Genomic DNA, 17,763 nt, shown 5'->3' with positions numbered 1-17,763 from the left:
CAATCTTGAAGGTGTTTGTAGCTTTCTTCCTTTGAACATGCTCAGAGGGCACATGGCAAAGGCAGAAGAGACAAAGCCTCACATACTTTCTGTTCTAGTTCCATTTCAATTCCCTGGACACGGACCAGCAAGGCTCACAGCAGCAACTGTTCACTCCAGAATAGAGGATACTCTCTGCAACTGTATTCTCAGCCCTCTGAATACATACACAAACTTTACAAATTCTTGGGTAAACTCTATGGGTAAAGTATTTTACCAGCGCAACTTCCACCTGGAAGAGTTAAGTTTCTGGTGAAAGGAATGGGAAGCTGTGGTCTTTTAAGAGGTTACCAGATCTCCCCCCGCCCCCCCCCATCTGTGCAAAACAACTTTTCCCATTGTTCTCAAAACACGCTTAGGTTTTTAAAGATTCAGCCTGAGGGAGACATCTGGCATGGAATGTGTTAGATTTTAGCAAAATTAGTAGCAAGTGAAAATAGAAGGTCTTAATGGAAAATGTCAGGCACCTTTAACAAAAGACGCTATTACCATAACAGACTGAGAATTTTTGCAGCAGGACTGCTGAACTCAAAAAACCCAAACAAAAATACCCTTCCTATCCCTGTTGTGGCTCAGTTGAAAACCTGTTAAAACCAAGGGCCAAGCGGAAAAGTGAAATACAACTGTAAAAAAAAAAAAAAAAAAAAAAAAGAGGAATAATATTAATAATATTATTTCAGTTCAGTGAAGGAAAGCTTAAATAGAAGTTTACAGAATCCAAAATCTGGCAGTGTCCTCCAATTAGCAACAGTATCCCACATCATTTTTACAGGAAAATAGCACATTTTGACTATGTTTTGGAGATAAGACCAGCAGATAAAGAACTAAAGGCTTCTATTTTAAGCAGTTCAAGAATATCATGCTTCTGACCACTTCCCCTTAATTTGCTTTTAACATTCAAACATTCCAGCATTATAAGTTTAAACATACAGTCTATGAAAAAAAAACAAACCCAAACAATTGAGTTCTACTTACTGAAAATAGGAATGCAACCACAGCTGTTTCTGTGCTGTCTGTATACTGTATGGAAGCGAGCCACCAGCTTAAGGAAAAAAAAAAGAAAAAAAGAATACATACATTTGTTTTTTGAAAGACATTCTAAAAGCAGCAAGCATCTTGGGGAATAAGTTATCTGTACTAGCCTCATGAGGTTTTTTTTTGTTTGTTTGTTTCCCCCCCCCGCCCAGAAAATGGTTAAATGCTCCAGTAGTATAAAATGGTATATAGGGGTGAGGTTGTTTTTTTTTTTTCCCCCGTTCTTATAATTTGGCAAGTTCCTAAACACTACATAGCAGATTTTCTCTAGGAAAAAGAAAAACAGTATATGGGATATAGAATTAAGTCCTCTTAGAAGATAGATGTTTATGGGTATTTTTTTATGATACCACTTGCTATCAACAGATTAGAATCATTATCCATACAAGCTAGAGGGAATAAAATAAGCAGCTTTCAGAAAAAAAAAAACAAAACAAAACAACAAAACCTAAAAAGAAACCCACAAAACCACCAAACAACATTATTTTAAAAAGCAAGAACTTCTCTGATGAAATTGTATTTGTATTGATTTGGTCTTTGGCTAATGCACGTTGTGATTTCTTGAAATGAATTTAACAAAGAAGAATCAGCCATGGCATACTGAGTTATATTAGTGTCGTATATTAAAAACATGATGCAAAACCTACTGCATTGAACCTGTCCTAGAAGACATCATAAGGACCTGTTACAAACACTTGGCTGCTCTTGGAGATGCACCAACTGCGGGAGTCCACAGAGCTGTTCATTTGCACAAATACAGAGTCATGTAGTTCACCAAGTTATTTCACAATATGAAAGAAATGACAGTAAGAAGTCATTGAGCAGATTGCATCTCTGACTTTCAAGACCATCAGCTTTGCTAAACAGATGCTGTAGACATCAAAAGACCCTAACTTACTTGTGGAAACCACAGATACATAGAAACTGCAGCCAGTGAGTTTATAGGTATGTCCAAACACTGCTCAATTCAGAGGAAAGATAAAGAGCTGAAAGCAGTCCTGCTAGCCTCATGTTCAAATTTCACCAATTGTTACAAGAGCTCAACAGCTACTCTACTTCATACTACATAGGAGCATAGGCTTGGAACAGAAGACGTATTTATGGATTCAGCAATGCCAAAGAATCACTGACCTGTTGAAGTTGGAAGCACCCTCTGGAGTCATCTAGAATAACTCCCTGCTCAAAGCAGGGATTTCCACTTCTGAGGGGAACAGAAGGCCCTATTTGTAGACCGGACCCATCCCACAGGGAAGTCAGCTGCCTCCCTAGGGCCAGAATTAAGGATATACGGAGAAAACTCCCTTCCTTGGTTAAGACATCAGATTACTACTCACTACTGATATTTCAGGTAGGTGGTGATGAGGTAGGTACCAGAAGTCTAAGTGCAATGAAGAATGACTTTAGGGCCCCGAGATGGCTGGTTAAGGGATCAGGAGCACAAATAGTGTTCTCCTCTATCCCACCATTTGCAGGGGTTGATGAGGGGATAAATAGGAGGAGCCAGGAAATTAACTCCTGGCTCCGAGACTGGTGCATCCAGCAGGACTTCGGCTTTTTTGATCATGGGCTGATCTACAGGAAACCAGGCATGCTGGCAACAGGTGGGGGAAGCCTAACCCGAAGGGGAAGAAAGATCCTGGGACAAGAATTAGCAGGGCTCATTCATAGGGCTTTAAACTAGGTTTGAAGGGGGATGGGGATGACATCAGGATTAAAAAAGTGGTGCCTGGGAGCAGCGTACCAGTGCTTCTGAGTAGTGTTAGCAAGGTCTTGCAGCCTGTCTCGGTGATGGTGGGGGATGGTGAATTGTATGGCAGCAAAGACATGAGGGGTAGTGATAATTTGGTAACTACAGTAGTGTCTGAGCATGATCAGGTACGAATTAGGGCTTGTTCCCCCAAGAAAGTGGCAGGACAATTAGCCCAGCTGAAGTGCATCTACACTAATGCACACAGCATGGGGAATAAACAGGAGGAGCTGGAGGCCATTGTACAGCAAGGAAACCATAATATAGTTGTCATTACAGAAACGTGGTGGGAGGACACACACAATTGGAATGCTGTAATCGATGGCTACCAACTTTTCAGAAGGGATAGGCAAGGAAGGAGAGGTGGTGGGGTGGCCCTCTATGTTAGGGGCAGTTTTGAATGTTTGGAACTTAACAGTGTGAATGAGAGTGTTGAGTGTGTATGGATAAGAATTAAGGGAAAGGCCAATAAGGCAGACATAGTGATGGGAGTTTGTTATAGACCCCCCCAGTCAGGATGTAGAAACTGATGAAGTATTCTATAAGCAGCTGGCAGAAGTCTCACGATCATCTGCCCTTGTTCTTGTGGGGGACTTCAACTTCCCAGATGTCTGCTGGAAATACTACGCAGCAGAGAGGGAACAGTCCCGGAGGTTCCTGGAGTGTGTGGAAGACAACTTCCTAACACAGCTGGTGAAGGAACCAACTAGCGGTAGTGCCCTACTGGACCTACTGTCTGTTAACAGAGAAGGTCTTGTGGGGGATGTAAAGGTTGGAGGTCGCCTTGGGCAGAGTGATCACGAAATGACAGAATTTTCAATTCTTGATGAAGCAAGGTGGGGAGCCAGCAGAACCGCCACCTTGGATTTCCGAAGGGCAGACTTTAGCCTGTTTAGGAGCATGGTTGAGAGTGTCCCTTGGGAGGCAGTTTTGAAGAGCAAAGGTGCCCAGGAAGGCTGGGCATACTTCAAGCAGGTGCTCTTAGAAGCACAGGAGAAGGCCATCCCCTTGTCTCAAAAAACGAGCAGACGGGGAAGACGACCAGCCTGGCTAAATAGAGAGCTTTGGCTGGACCTCAGGAAAAAAAGAAAAGTTTACATTCTCTGGAAAAGGGGGTTGGCAACTTATGAGGACTATCAAGATATAACAAAGCTATGTAGGGGGAAAATGAGAAGGGCCAAAGCTCAATCAGAACTCAGCTTGGCCACTGCAGTTAAAGACACTGAAAGAATCTCTTCTTATTATATCAATAGAAAAAGGAAGACTAGGGAAAGTGTAGGCCCACTGGTGAATGAGACCGGTGCCCTAGTGGTGGAAGACACAGAGAAGGCAGAGTTATTGAATGCCTTCTTTTCTTTGGTCTTCACTGCTAAAGCTGTCCCTCATGAATCCCATACTCTGGAGGCAAGGGGGAAGGTCTGGAGAGAGGAAGATTTTCCCTCAGTTGAGGAGGACTGTGTCAGAGACCGCTTGGCCAAGGTGGACATTCATAAGTCCATGAGCCCTGATGGGATGCACCTGTGAGTGCTGAGAGAGATAGCAGATGTTATTGCTAGACCACTCTCCATTGTCTTTGAAAGGTCATGGAGAACAGGAGAGGTGCCCGAGGACTGGAGGAAGGCTGACATCACTCTGATCTTCAAAAAAGGCAAGAAGGAGGACCCAGGGAACTACAGACCGGTTAGTCTTACCTCTGTCCCTGGGAAGGTAATGGAGCGACTCATTCTGGATGTCATCTCCAAACACATTGAGGAACAGGAAGTTATTGGAAGTGGTCAACATGGATTTACCAAGGGTAAATTGTGCTTGACCAATCTGATAGCTTTCTATGATGTTATAACTGGTTGGCTGGATGAGGGGAGAGTCATAGATGTCATCTACCTTGACTTTAGCAAGGCTTTTGACACTGTCTCCCATAACATCCTCATTAGGAAGCTGAGGAAGTATGGGCTAGATGAGGTGACAGCAAGGTGGATTGAGAGCTGGCTGTGTGACAGAACTCAGAGGGTTGTGATCAGCGGCACAGAGTCTAGTTGGAGGCCTGTAACCAGCGGTGTCCCCCAGGGGTCAATACTTGGTCCACATTTTGTTCAATATATTCATTAATGACCTGGATGAGGGGACAGAGTGTATTCTCAGCAAGTTCGCTGATGATACCAAACTGGGTGGTGTGGCTGACACTCCAGACGGCCACGCTGCCATCCAGCATGACCTGGACAGGCTGGAGAGCTGGGCAGAGAAGAACTTAATGAGGTTCAACAAAAGCAAGTGCAAGGTCCTGCACCTGGGGAGGAAGAATGCAAAGCACCAGTATAGGTTAGGGGCGGACTTGCTGGGAAGCAGTTCTGAGGAGAAAGATCTGGGGGTCCTAGTAGATAGTAAATTATCCATGACCCAGCAATGTGCCCTTGTTGCCAAAAAGGTCAATGGAATCCTGGGCTGCATAGGGAAGAGTGTGGCCAGTAGGTCGAAGGAGGTCATTCTCCCCCTCTACTCTGCACTGGTGAGGCCATAACTGGAACAGTGTGTCCAGTTTTGGGCTCCCCGGTTCAAGAGGGACAGGGAACTGCTGGAGCAAGTCCAGCGAAGGGCAATTAAGATGATTGAGGGCTCGGAGCATCTCTCTTATGAGGAAAGGCTGAGAGAGCTGGGCCTCTTTAGCCTGGAGAAGAGAAGACTGAGGGGAGACTTTATTAATGCATACAAGTATCTAAAGGGTGGATTGAAGGAGGATGGAGACAGGCTCTTTTTAGTGGTTCCCAGTGACAGGACGAGGAGCAATGGGCACAAGCTGGTACATAGGAAGTTCTGTTCAAATACACGGAAACACTTCTTTACAGTTAGGGTGACAGAGCACTGGCACAGGCTGCCCAGGGAGGTTGTGGAGTCCCCTTCTCTGGAGATTTTCAAGACCCACCTGGATGCAGTCCTGAGTAATGTGCTCTAGGCAATCCTGCTTTAGCAGGGGAGTTGGACTAGATGATCTCTAGAGGTCCCTTCCAACTCTGAAAACTCCGTGATTCCATGAACAGTGTATGTTGCTCAGTACTGTGTCCTGTCAGGTTTTGAGTATCTCCAAGAACGGAGACTCTACAACCTCTTTGAGCAACCTATTCCATTTAAACATCAGAAAACATTTTTGCTCTAAGGGTATGCTGGAATCTGCTGTATCTCAATTAATGTCCACTGCTTCTTGTTCTTTCACTGGTCACCATGCAAAGAATCTGCCTCTACTTTGCATCCATCTACGAGGTGATAATACACATTGGTATGATCTCCCAGGAAAGTTCTCTTCTCCGGGCTGAAGAATTATCCAGCGCTCTCGGTTTCTCCTTGTATAACAGATTCTCCAATCCCTTATTTGTCTTTGTGGCCTTTTGCTGGACTTGGTTCAGTACGTCCATGTCTGTCTTGTACTGGGAAGCCAATAACTGGACACAGCACTCCAGATGTGGTCTCACCAGTGCTAACTGAAGGGGATAGATCACCTCCCTCAGCCTGCTGGCAACATGCTTCCTAAAGCAGCCCAGGATGCTGTTGGCCTTCTTGCCACAAGAGTGCATTGATGGCTCATCTTCAGCTTAGTGACCACCAGCACTCCCAGGTGCAAAGCTGCTTTACCCCATCAATCCCCAGCGTGTACTGCTGCCTGGGGTTATTCTTGCCCAAAGCACAGTACTTTGCAGTGCCCTCTGCTGAACGGCATGAGGTTCCCGTCATCCCATTTCTCCAGACTGTGTACAGTCCCTCTGAATGGCAGCACAATCATCTGATACATCAATCACTCCTCCTGAGATTGCATCATTTGCAAAATCACTGAGGGTGTACTCTGCCCCAGCATCCAGGTAATTAATAAAGATATTAAATGCACGGCCCCAGTATCAATGCTTGGCACACACCACCACTAGTGGCTGGCATCCAGCTGGCTTTCATGCCATTGATCACAACATTGAGGCCTGGCAGTTCAACCAGTTTCCTATCCGTCCATTCATCCAGCCCTTACTTCAACAAGATGTCTGCAATGATGTTGTAGAAGATGGTGTTGAAAGCCTTATTAAAGTTAAGATAAGCAACATCCAGTGTACTTCTCTTGTTCATCAAGCCAGTCATCTCGTAGAAGGACATCAGGTTAATTAAGCATAATCTCTCCTTTATAAATCTATGCAGACTACTCCTGACTATCTTCTTGTCCATCACATTTGGAAATGGTTTCCAGGATTCTTTGCTCTATCCCAGAAATCAAGGTGAGGCTGCCAGGCCTATAGTTACCCAGATTCTCCTTCTTACCCTTCCTGAAGATAGGAAAGAATTCCTTTCTTTCAGTCCTCATGAATCTCTTCCAATTGCCTTGACCTTTTGAAGATTAATCAACAACAGCCACACACTGACATCAGCCAGCTCCATTAGCATGCATAGATAAAACCCACGTAAGTGCATGCTTTTGAGACAGAGAAGCTTCACTGCATCAGAAAACTGCAGTACCTCTTCCTCTTTCAAGTTTGCTGGAGTGATGCTTTCTATACAAATATACTGACTTCATTAAACACAAAGATGGGAAGACTGAACAGAAAAATTGCATATTGCAATATTTAAAAAAATGACTAATAAGTAGTCAAACATCTTATTCTCCATTGTATCTGATGTGCAGGATGACACTGCAAAGACAACACAAGGACAACTTGGCACACACAAACCTTAATTTTCTGCCAAAATGAAAGTATGACTGGAGTAAGAACAGTGAGCAAGAGCTGTTTTTTCCTAGTGACGTATGAATGTGGCTATACAGACTTAAACATTATATAGCAATGCCCACAAAGCTTTTCTATTCAGTCACAACAGGAGAGCTGGAGACAGAGCTCCAGTAACAGTAATAAAAGGATTCTACTGCCACCTATTCTACCAAGTTCTCAGCAAGATGACAACTTCAGGTTCATTCAACACTAGCCACTGAACTGATTTTCCAGGACATTATGACCACAAAAAGCTAATAAATGGGGTTTCGTCTGCTTACCAGGATAGCCTTCCAGACTTTGCCTCACATTGTTCACAGTGGGATAAACCTTCATGGATGCAGGGGAGGAAAAAAAAAAAAGTAATTTTAATAACACAGCTCTAAATACACAAGCTGTCAATTTTCAAACAAAAATCACCTTAAAAAAAAACAAACTTACTTGAGAAAAAGAAGTTAGAAACTTCATTTTTCAGAATGAATAAAATTACACTGCAGCTTGAAACTAGTCACGTGCCAGTAACAAAGAAAGTCTTTAGTGTTTCTACCTCTCTTCCAAAGCTTACCAAAATTATCTAGCAAGACTCAAACAACCCTGCTTCAAACACTTTCCACAGTAGTCAAAGTAAGCTCTTAACATTATTTTATGAGATTTTAGACTTGCATCTCACACACGAGTATGCAGGGGCAATTAGCACACAGTAAGCATCTAGTTTGACAACATTTTCTTTTTGATTTTACAAGTTCCTGCTACAAACTTGCTTTTGCTCCTCCCCTGAATTGTGCTAATAACCTGACCAAAATAACCAGGTTAGAAAACAATTAGTTTTAAGTATTAATCACTCAGTGTTCAATTATGTCTCAGTAGCAGAAACAGCTGCATCTACAAAACTCAACAGAAGGCAAGCTACAGAATAAGAATATAATTTTGATTAGGTTATATATACTCTAGTGTCATGCAAGTGGAAATTACAGTACTTGTGTATGGTATACTATAAAAATGTGTCACTAAGTAGCATCCTAATGATTTCAGGATGAAAACTACATTAATGTCTTCCAAAAGTTAAATGCAAACTAATTATTAAGATTTAAACAACAAATGAATAAATGTTAAATAAAGGTCACTAGCATCTAAAAAGACGTACCAAATGAATTGGAATATCACATTTAAGGAGACTTGTGACACTGCTGCCTGCAGCCACCAGGCTCTCCTGGAACTCTGAGCACAGCCATTTGGACGCATCAGCTCCCATTGACCCAATGCTTGAGAACTGTCCAACAACAGGCCAGGATTCCTGTGCTGGTATCGACGAAGCATGCTCTTTCAAAAGCTAGTGAGGGTAATTAAAACAGATTTCAACAGGCAAAGAAAACCTTAATTAGGGTGTTGATACTGCTTCTGATACAATAAATCCTCTATAATTCACTTCCGACAAGAAAAGAGATTAATGTTCATACTACCTATTTAACTTTACAATAAAAAAAAAAAAATAATCAGGCTCTCCAAATAAACCCACTGTTCCTTCAAGTGAAGATTAAACATCACAAATTTTATCCAAAAGCACCAAAGCCAAGCATTAAATAATGGCTACAAAGAATGCCAGCAGCTCTTCCTAAAAACATGAAACACTAGCTTCAGAAGTCACAATAAATTAAAAAACAATCTTTTTATATGTCATGGTTGTTGGCCATAAAATTCCTCTCATATCCTACAGCCCCAGCTACAATAGAAGCCCAGAATAAGAAGGGAAAAAAGAACAATGGAAGAGAAAATTAAAATAAATCTTTTAGAGGAGTTCTTTAGCTGTGTATGGATTTTAAAGTCAAATTAAAAACAGATGGATATAGGCACATATTAAATTGTATGTAGTGGCTACCTCTTTCCGCCTCTAGAGAGGACACAACTAAATTATTTCAGTCATCAGTATAGTGTCATCAGACCTATCTGCATTGTCACAAAAAAAATTAATCTTTTTAATCACACAAACATTTGCCACAAGACCATCTTTATCCTTTACAGGCTTTTTCTATGTTATTTCTTTTCACTCAGTGTCTCACTAGGCAAAAAAACATGCAGGCAACATACATCAGAAAGGGCAAGCTCTTTACAAGTAAGGAAAGGTCTAAAAGAGTAACCTTGTGTTGAAAAGCGATGTGATTAATAGAAATTTTGTACATCACTGAAGTTTGCCATGGACAGCATTAGAATTCCATGTAAAATTCACAATGGAATTTGAAATAATGCCACTTCAGCAGAAGATGCAGGTTGAAATTCTCCAATTATAAGAGGCAGATGACAGATGACATGAAATACCTTATCTGATTCTAAATAAATACTGAAAAAGGGACCCTACGAACTTGAGATATGCAATATTCTATCAAGATTTACCATTATGTAGGAGGATAAAGAATGCAGGAGGGAGTGGGGGTAAAAAACCAAACAACTATGTTCCTAATTACTTAGTTGATTAAAAGATTAATTAAGAAGTTCAAGATCAGAAATGTCGTAGAACAAAACTAAAAACCTGACTGAATTAATGACAGCAGCTATGTGCAAACTGTTTTTTAATTTGATGGTTATTTACCAGGTCATTAGGGAAAAAGAAACTGTAATAGCCCTTAACATTTAAGTAAATAAAATAAGGCTGTTCCCTACGTGCAGGCAAGTCAGTATCAACACATCTTGCCTCCATGAGCACCTTTGAAAAAGGCAGTATTTGGTTCCCAGTCACAGAAGACTGGATTTTGATAGTGTCACCCTTGTTAGAAACACCACCAGCAGACTGGAAGTCATTTGACTGATGTGACTCCTCATATATCTGTAAGCACATGACAATTTAGACCACAAGCTGACCATGGTAATAATGCCCAGAAATATTATGTGCAAAGTCTACACTGCCATACGTTGCAAGCTTATGTTATTGTTACCTTAAACTGTAACAATGTATTAAAGGATTGCTGATCAAAACCAGAAGAACTGAAAGCAACTAAAGAATGCTCTCCAAAATTGTATTTACAGTTAAAAGGATATTAACGACAAAGGTTACAGTTTTAGTACCTTTCTGAGCCTAAGATGACCCCACTTTTCTTTATCACTACCTTGGTATCGTCCAGGGGTAGAACCAAGCAGATACACTCTACAGAAAGAGAAAAACAACATCAAGTTTTTTTGCAGCTCTGGAGTGTTTGGGTTTACAAACTATTAAGGTATTTAAGTAAAACCTATCAGCAAGGTTGAACATAGAAGTGGAACTAGAAATATTTAATCTTTCACACTTAAGATTTACAATATAAAGAACAGTGGATTTTCAGCTGTATAATTTATTATTAGTATCCTATATGGCCTGTCACACACCGCCAGGTTGTTCTATAGCATGGACAGGAACTGCATCTATTTCTGTGTACAAAAATGCAGAAGATAGATGATGTTTGCAATAAATGCAAATAGCTCGACTGGCACAGAATTAGCATGTAATTTTGAGTAAAGGTAATCTATTAGCACATCCAAATCAGTAGATTGAGGTACAAGATTTCCTTTGGGCACCTAATAGCTCAAATACAAAGCACAGCTTTTTCAATTGTCTTCCTAATACTGGTTTGGTAACCCGTTTGACTTTGCCCTGAAAACAGAGAAAAGACCTGCCCAGAGTCACAACAAACAGATAGTTTAAGAAGCTGTTCCTTACTGCATCTCATGCCTAGCTTTATCCATGAACCATTGTCTCCTACATATTTTACATGGCAAGGAACTGATCCTTATCCTAACAAGTGGCTCCTCCCTAACCCATGCATAAACTCACATCAGCTAGGGCTCAACCAACCTGACTATAAGGTACATAATTTTTTTCTTCCCTACCTCCAATCTTGTAAGACTCCATGTAAACAAAAAAAGCATGTTTTTTATTTTATACATTAAACTAGGCAAAGTTTCATTCTCTATTTCCACCACAATTTATGACCTTTTTCAGCTTTTCAACAAATTTTTGCCAGCTTATAAAACTTCTATTAAGCAGCCAAGGAGATTAACACTTTCTGAAATAAATACCATCTTTCAGTGGAAATGCGGGATGTATCTAGCAGAATTAAGCATCCTGAATTATTTTAAGTAATATCAGCAAAGTGATGTTAGAGAAGAATATTTCAAGACAAAGCGTTCTATTGCATAACATAACATTGCCTACCAGACATGATCCATGCCTGTAATGGGCAAAATTCTATACATACATATACAGATTGAACTTTGCCTTAAAAGTACAGAATCCTATTCTTAATAAAAACCACAACATTACAATAACCTTTGCTTATATGATCCCTCTTACATAACAAACCAAACACAACTCAGTTTTTTCCACTGGTAATTTTATTGGAGCAAATATTTAAGCCAGGCTGACTTAAATGAAACTCTGATTCCCCATTACTTACAGCTACCTTCTGTCAAGTTACTGCTGATGCCCCATTTTTCATTCCTTTAAAATGCATGTTTATAAATCTAGAAGTCAGTCATTTCAACATAACCTGCATAAGACAGATTTAAAAAACTGCCTAAAGTCAGACCCGTGTTTGAACACTTACGTCTGAAACAAGGCTAGCTTACAAAATAAACCCATGGTCTAATCAATCCTAACAGAGATGTTTAATTTTTTGGATAAAAAGCATGCAAGTTACTATAAATGCAAGATAATACATACCTTGTCTCTGATAAATCATGTTCTTGAATCAGATCTATCCATTCCTTGAGCGTAGGAGAATTGTAAGCCATCAAGTAACTTATTAGGTCAGATTTAAAATTAGTTTCAGATTCACCAGCAGAACCAGTTGTTCCCTGAGGCAGCCTTGGATATAAAGGGCTTAGCCATATTCTAAAAAGAAAGCCACAAAACCAAGGACACAACACATTAACACAAGGGTTTAGTAAGTGATTAAAGCACATCTGAAGGTCCTAAATGAATTAGACAGATTTATTGTGATACTAACTATAAAGCGACTTGTCTTTACAATTACAGAATAGTCAAGTCTTATACTCAATATACTATAAAACTAATCCTTTCAAATGAAACCACCAATCTCAACACATTTATCCATGCATACATTTGCAGCTTTCACCACTGTTAAGCAGGCCAGGCTCAGACTTACCAACCTATTTCATCAAGATTTTCTGTATGATTAGAACACTGCAATGCATTCTACTAAGCTACTCGTTTCTGTAATTATACAGAAAACCACCAATTAGGACATCTGAAAGTTCTACATAGTTTGAAGAGTAGCTCACAATGGTAACTTGCCTCTCCAGAACTTTCAGCAGAATAAAATAGGGTGGGCGCTACACAGGGAAAACATCTAGTATTTCTTTGCAGTCACACATTATTGTAGCCATGGAAACCAAAGGTTCTGCATTATCAACTTTACAACCTGTTGATACTATCCTTTGTAATTCAGAAGCCTGTAAAACAGAGAAGTCAGTGAACCATCATATTGGTGATACTGCATAATAGTGCAGTGTGCCAAAGCTAAAAAGAAAAGCATTTTTCATGTTTGAGAAGTGAGGCAGCTTGTTAAGCATACCAAATATATATTTTCATGCCTTCTTGGCTTTCTGAAAAGCTAACTGCCAAAATATACTAAAGCCATCCCTATCTAAAAAATTTAAAGGCAAAAAACCAGTGGTTATATTTTTGCCACTCAAAAACCCTTATGAAAGCTTGCCTCAGACAAGCCAAAAGCCTCAAAACTTTGCCATATTTAATGGCAGCAAAACGGATGTCAAGGTGACAGTAACTTTTGAAAAGCCATTTTCAATCAGTTTGATGAAGGAATCTTATACCTAATTTACTGTGGAGATCTAACTAAAAAATGCTTCCATAAAAATAGTCAAGAAAACAAGAGGCTAAGGGGCCTTATATTTACATATCACTTAATACTATTTTTTGTGCTCGAAACAAAACTATGTCCCAAGACAGCTGTGAAGTTTAAAAACTTCTACCAAAAAGCCATCATATTGCTAGGCATCATATTTGAGAAGTCATGGCAGTCTGGCAAGGTTCCTGCCAACTGGAAAAGGGGAAACATAACCCCGATTTTCAAAAAGGGAAAGAAGGAAGACCCAGGGAACTACAGGCCAGTCAGTCTCCCCTCTGTGCCTGGCAAGATCACAGAGCAGATACTCCTGGAAACTCTGCTGAGGCACGTAAAAAACAAGGAGGTGATTGGTGACAGCCAGCATGGCTTCATCAAGGGCAAGTCATGCCTAACAAATTTAGTGGCCTTCTACGAAGGGGTTACAGTGGCAGTGGACAAGGGAAGACCAACTGATGTCATCTACTTGGATTTGTGCAAAGCGTTTGAAACTGTCCCACACGATATCCTGGTCTCTAAATTGAAGAGACATGGATTCGGCAAATGGACCACTCGGAGGATAAAGAACTGGCTGGACGGTCGCACTCAAAGAGTTGTGGTCAACAGCTCAATGTCCAAGTGGACAGCAGTGACGAGTGGTGTTCCTCAGGAGTCAGTACTGGGGCCTGTACTGTTCAACATCTTTGTTGGCGACATGGACAGTGGGGTCGAGTGCACCCTCAGCAAGTTTGCCGATGATACCAAGCTGTTTGGTGAGGTAGACACGCTGGAGGGGAGGGATGCCATCCAGAGGGACCTGGACAGGCTGCAGAGGTGGGCCCAACCCAACCTCATGCAGTTCAACAATGCCAAGTGCAAGGTCTTACACCTGGGTTGGGGCAATCCCAAGCACAAATACAGCCTTGGCAGGGAATGGCTGGAGAGCAGCCCTGAGGAGAAGGACCTGGGGGTGCTGATTGACGAGAAGCTCAACGTGAGCCAGCAATGTGCTATTGCAGCCCGGAAAGCCAACCATATCCTGGGATGCATCAAAAGAAGTGTGGCCAGCAGGTCAAAGGAGGTGATTCTGCCCCTCTACTCCACTCTCAGGAGACCCCACCTGGAGTATTGCATCCAGCTCTGGAGTCCCCAACATAAGAAGGACATGGACCTGCTGGAGCATGTCCAGAGGAGAGCCGTGAGGATGATCTGAGGGCTAGAGCATCTCTCCTATAAGGAGAGGCTGAAAGAGTTGGGGTTCTTCAGCTGGAGAAGAGAAGGCTCCGGGGAGATCTTATTGCGGCCTTCCAGTACCTAAAGGGGGCCTACAGGAGAGCCCGGGAAGGACTTTTTACTAGGGCATGTCGCGATAGAATGAGGGGGAATGGCTTTAAACTAGAAGGCAGGTTCATATTGAACATTAGGAAGAAGTTTTTCACTTTGAGGGTGGTAAGGCACTGGAACAGGTTGCCCAGAGAGGTTGTTGAGGTCCCATCCCTGGAGGTGTTTAATGCCAGGCTGGATGTGGCCTTGGGCAACCTGGTCTAGTGAGAGGTGTCCCTGCCTATGGCAGGGGGGTTAGAACTCTATGATCTTCAAGGTCCTTTCCAACCTAAACCATTCTATGATTCTATGAAAAAAAAAAAAAATTCCTTCCACAGAAAGGTTACTGGGTCTTCTACTGTATTAAGGAACCAATGGTGCCCAGCATTTACCAGGTTACATTCTAGATACAGTCACAGCAGAAACATAACATTTGCACACTGAAATTATTCTTGCAGTATTGAGGTAATTTTATACAAATCTGAAGTAGCTATTTAAAAGTGTACTTTCTAGCAAGATAGTTCTTTCATGAAGAGAGAGCATGGCATAATAAATTATCTTAAATTAGTCAGACTGAGTTTAAAGTAACAGCCAGCTCAGGACATAATTTTGTTTACAGTACAAAGCAAGTAGAGTTCAGGCTTAGACAGCTACCACCATTCCAGGTTTAGGTTTTTTTTGCAGGATAACTCTATCTTAAGAGTACAAGACTTGTAGCACTGGATCATCTGATCTAGTATCCTGTCTCCAGCAGTAGCAGATATCTACAGGAGGATTAAAGTAAACATATACCTGCTAGAGATTGTTGCTTACCCCTGAGTTTTCTGGTGCCAATCTTCAGCAATAAGATTGGATGTATGTATCACAACTCGAAGACCTTCTTCATATAACAACAACATCATTTTCCTTTAAAGAAAAAAAAGATATATAACACTTTGTCTGTTTCAAGTACACTGAGAGTAGGAGAAAAACTAACAATTCATTGAAATTCTCAAAGGTACTTATTTTCAAAAGATTTTTTCTGCATAGTGTGCAAACACTTAAGACTTCAATCCATGTGCATGCCAAACTCGCATGGCAGTCATTAGACTATTCCTATATATTTTTGTCAGCAACATCATACAATATATTTCAGACTACAGCTTAACATGTCATTCAACTGATTTCCCAAGTCAAAACCAAATAATTGCAGAACACTTTCTATATTTGCTATGTTCTTCAGTTTAAAACTATCTGCAAAGGAATAAGCTTTAAAAGAATTACGGAACACTAAAAGACCTTTGTTTATAGCTGAGTTTATTAAAACCTAGTTCTTTTCTCTTAAACTGACAACTTTTAAAATAAAAGAAGATATGTAGGTAATTAACCATTGGGATGGCAAAAAAGCTATTTATCTACCATAAACCTAAACTCAAGCTACAGCACAAAGGAGTTTTAAAACTAGCAGTTGAGTTAAAAATAAATATATGTATTTTTTGTAACCTAAGTGCTCAAATTTTCATATTCAAGTTTTCCATAGTTGAGTAAAGACAGCATATCCATGTGACCCTGAAGGCTGAGATGGTTTCCATAGAAACCAATGATCAAGAATGAAAGCTGTAAGGAAAAACACGCTTATTTCCATTGCTGTCCCATGGCGAGATAATGCTACTCAAATCATATCAGACTCAAATTTAGACAATGATTTATTCAATAATTTCTGCTTTTAACATTAAAGTTCAGCAAACTAACATTCAAGTGCCTGCGCATGTTATCTGATGCTTACTGCATAGTTTATGCAATATGCAAGACCCCCTAACTACAAAACAATTCTCTACACCTGTGTTATTCCTTGATCTAAGCACAAACTGAGTTGACAGGAAAATAAGTATTTTACAGCAGAATGAAGTGCAAGATTAAGGTATATAGTGATAACTGACCAAAACACCACTACCTCAAAAAAAAACAAGAAAAACCAACTGAAATGTAATTTAAATTGTACATCATACAACAGGAATTATGTGAATTTAAACCTTTATAATTGATAGGGTGAAATCTGTTAAGTTTCTCTTGGAACAAGATTGTTTCATTACCCACAGAGATCTGATTTACTGGTCTGCTACCCACTTCCTGTGTTCAATCCTTTAAAATACAGGGTTAAAGAACTGTAGCATTTAATATCACTATCACGTATTTATCCCAAAATGTGGTGGAAGAAAAAAGAACTTAAAGCTGAGCATACAGAGAATGAGAACTGCTGCTTAAACTGCTTAAGTGAAAATAAGCTAACACTTTAAAAATGATCACTTTGAAAAACAACCTCAATTCCTTCTATGTCCCTCACTAAACCTGAACGAGAAGCAAGACTCATTTTTAAAATGCTAATTTCTTTCCTTTATTTGCATATTCTTCTCCAAACAAGCAATGAGGAAGTCAGTATGCTTTCTACCGGAAATACAGATGTACCTTAAGTGGGGATTTCAGATCAATCTTTTAACTTGACATATTTTATAGAACAAGTTATACAAAAGGATTGATTAAAAAATACTTCAGTGCTCTGAAACCAAAGATCTTTTCTATGAGACATAAGATTAAATCAGTTCTTATCTGTAGCTTGCAATCTACAAAATTCCCTTTGTGACATTTCTGTAATATCAAATTATTTTCTTTGAGAAGACCCCAAAATTCAGTACTTACTTCCCGACCATGCACATTAACTGCAAAAACTGAGCAGCAAATAAGTGTTGTGTCCAACCTGCCAATAACTAATTCAGTCCATATTACAATTTTGGTATTAGGGCATGAGTTCAGAGCCATGACCTGCAGATCACTGACCTCAATTACCTAACTTGCACATCTCATGTCTACCTAACAGCTGATTTGTTTCCTTAAACAGGAACAATTCTATCATCTATAAATGCAAAATAATTAAGCAATTTTTTGTTTAAGACTCAGCAATTTTCTTGAAGCACAGTTTTATGGCTTTAAAATAACTTGCAGATAAATGAAACAGATACACATGGAACGTGAAAGATACTTTGAAATTTCATCAATATACATTAGGCCTTCATAACTATGT

At 40.3% G+C, this 17,763-nt stretch overlaps 1 protein-coding gene across 1 annotated transcript in view; it reads right to left on the bottom strand.

Annotated features, from left to right (window-relative positions):
* The window catches only part of TDP1 (tyrosyl-DNA phosphodiesterase 1), a 58,275-nt gene that overhangs the window by 33,406 nt on the left and 7,106 nt on the right, over window positions 1–17,763 (bottom strand). Inside the window, exons 7-12 of the mRNA XM_082485364.1 lie at window positions 15,519–15,611; window positions 12,239–12,409; window positions 10,609–10,687; window positions 8,696–8,881; window positions 7,833–7,881; window positions 1,015–1,081 (exon numbers count right to left, since the gene is read on the bottom strand). Of these exons, the coding sequence (XP_082341490.1) occupies window positions 1,015–1,081; window positions 7,833–7,881; window positions 8,696–8,881; window positions 10,609–10,687; window positions 12,239–12,409; window positions 15,519–15,611 (645 nt within the window). The remainder of the gene's footprint in view (window positions 1–1,014; window positions 1,082–7,832; window positions 7,882–8,695; window positions 8,882–10,608; window positions 10,688–12,238; window positions 12,410–15,518; window positions 15,612–17,763) is intronic.

This window comes from Vanellus vanellus (genome assembly GCF_965231255.1).
Source record: "Vanellus vanellus genome assembly, chromosome: 6".
In the NCBI taxonomy this organism is placed as follows: domain Eukaryota; kingdom Metazoa; phylum Chordata; class Aves; order Charadriiformes; family Charadriidae; genus Vanellus; species Vanellus vanellus.
This window is presented reverse-complemented; position numbering and strand designations above follow the sequence as displayed.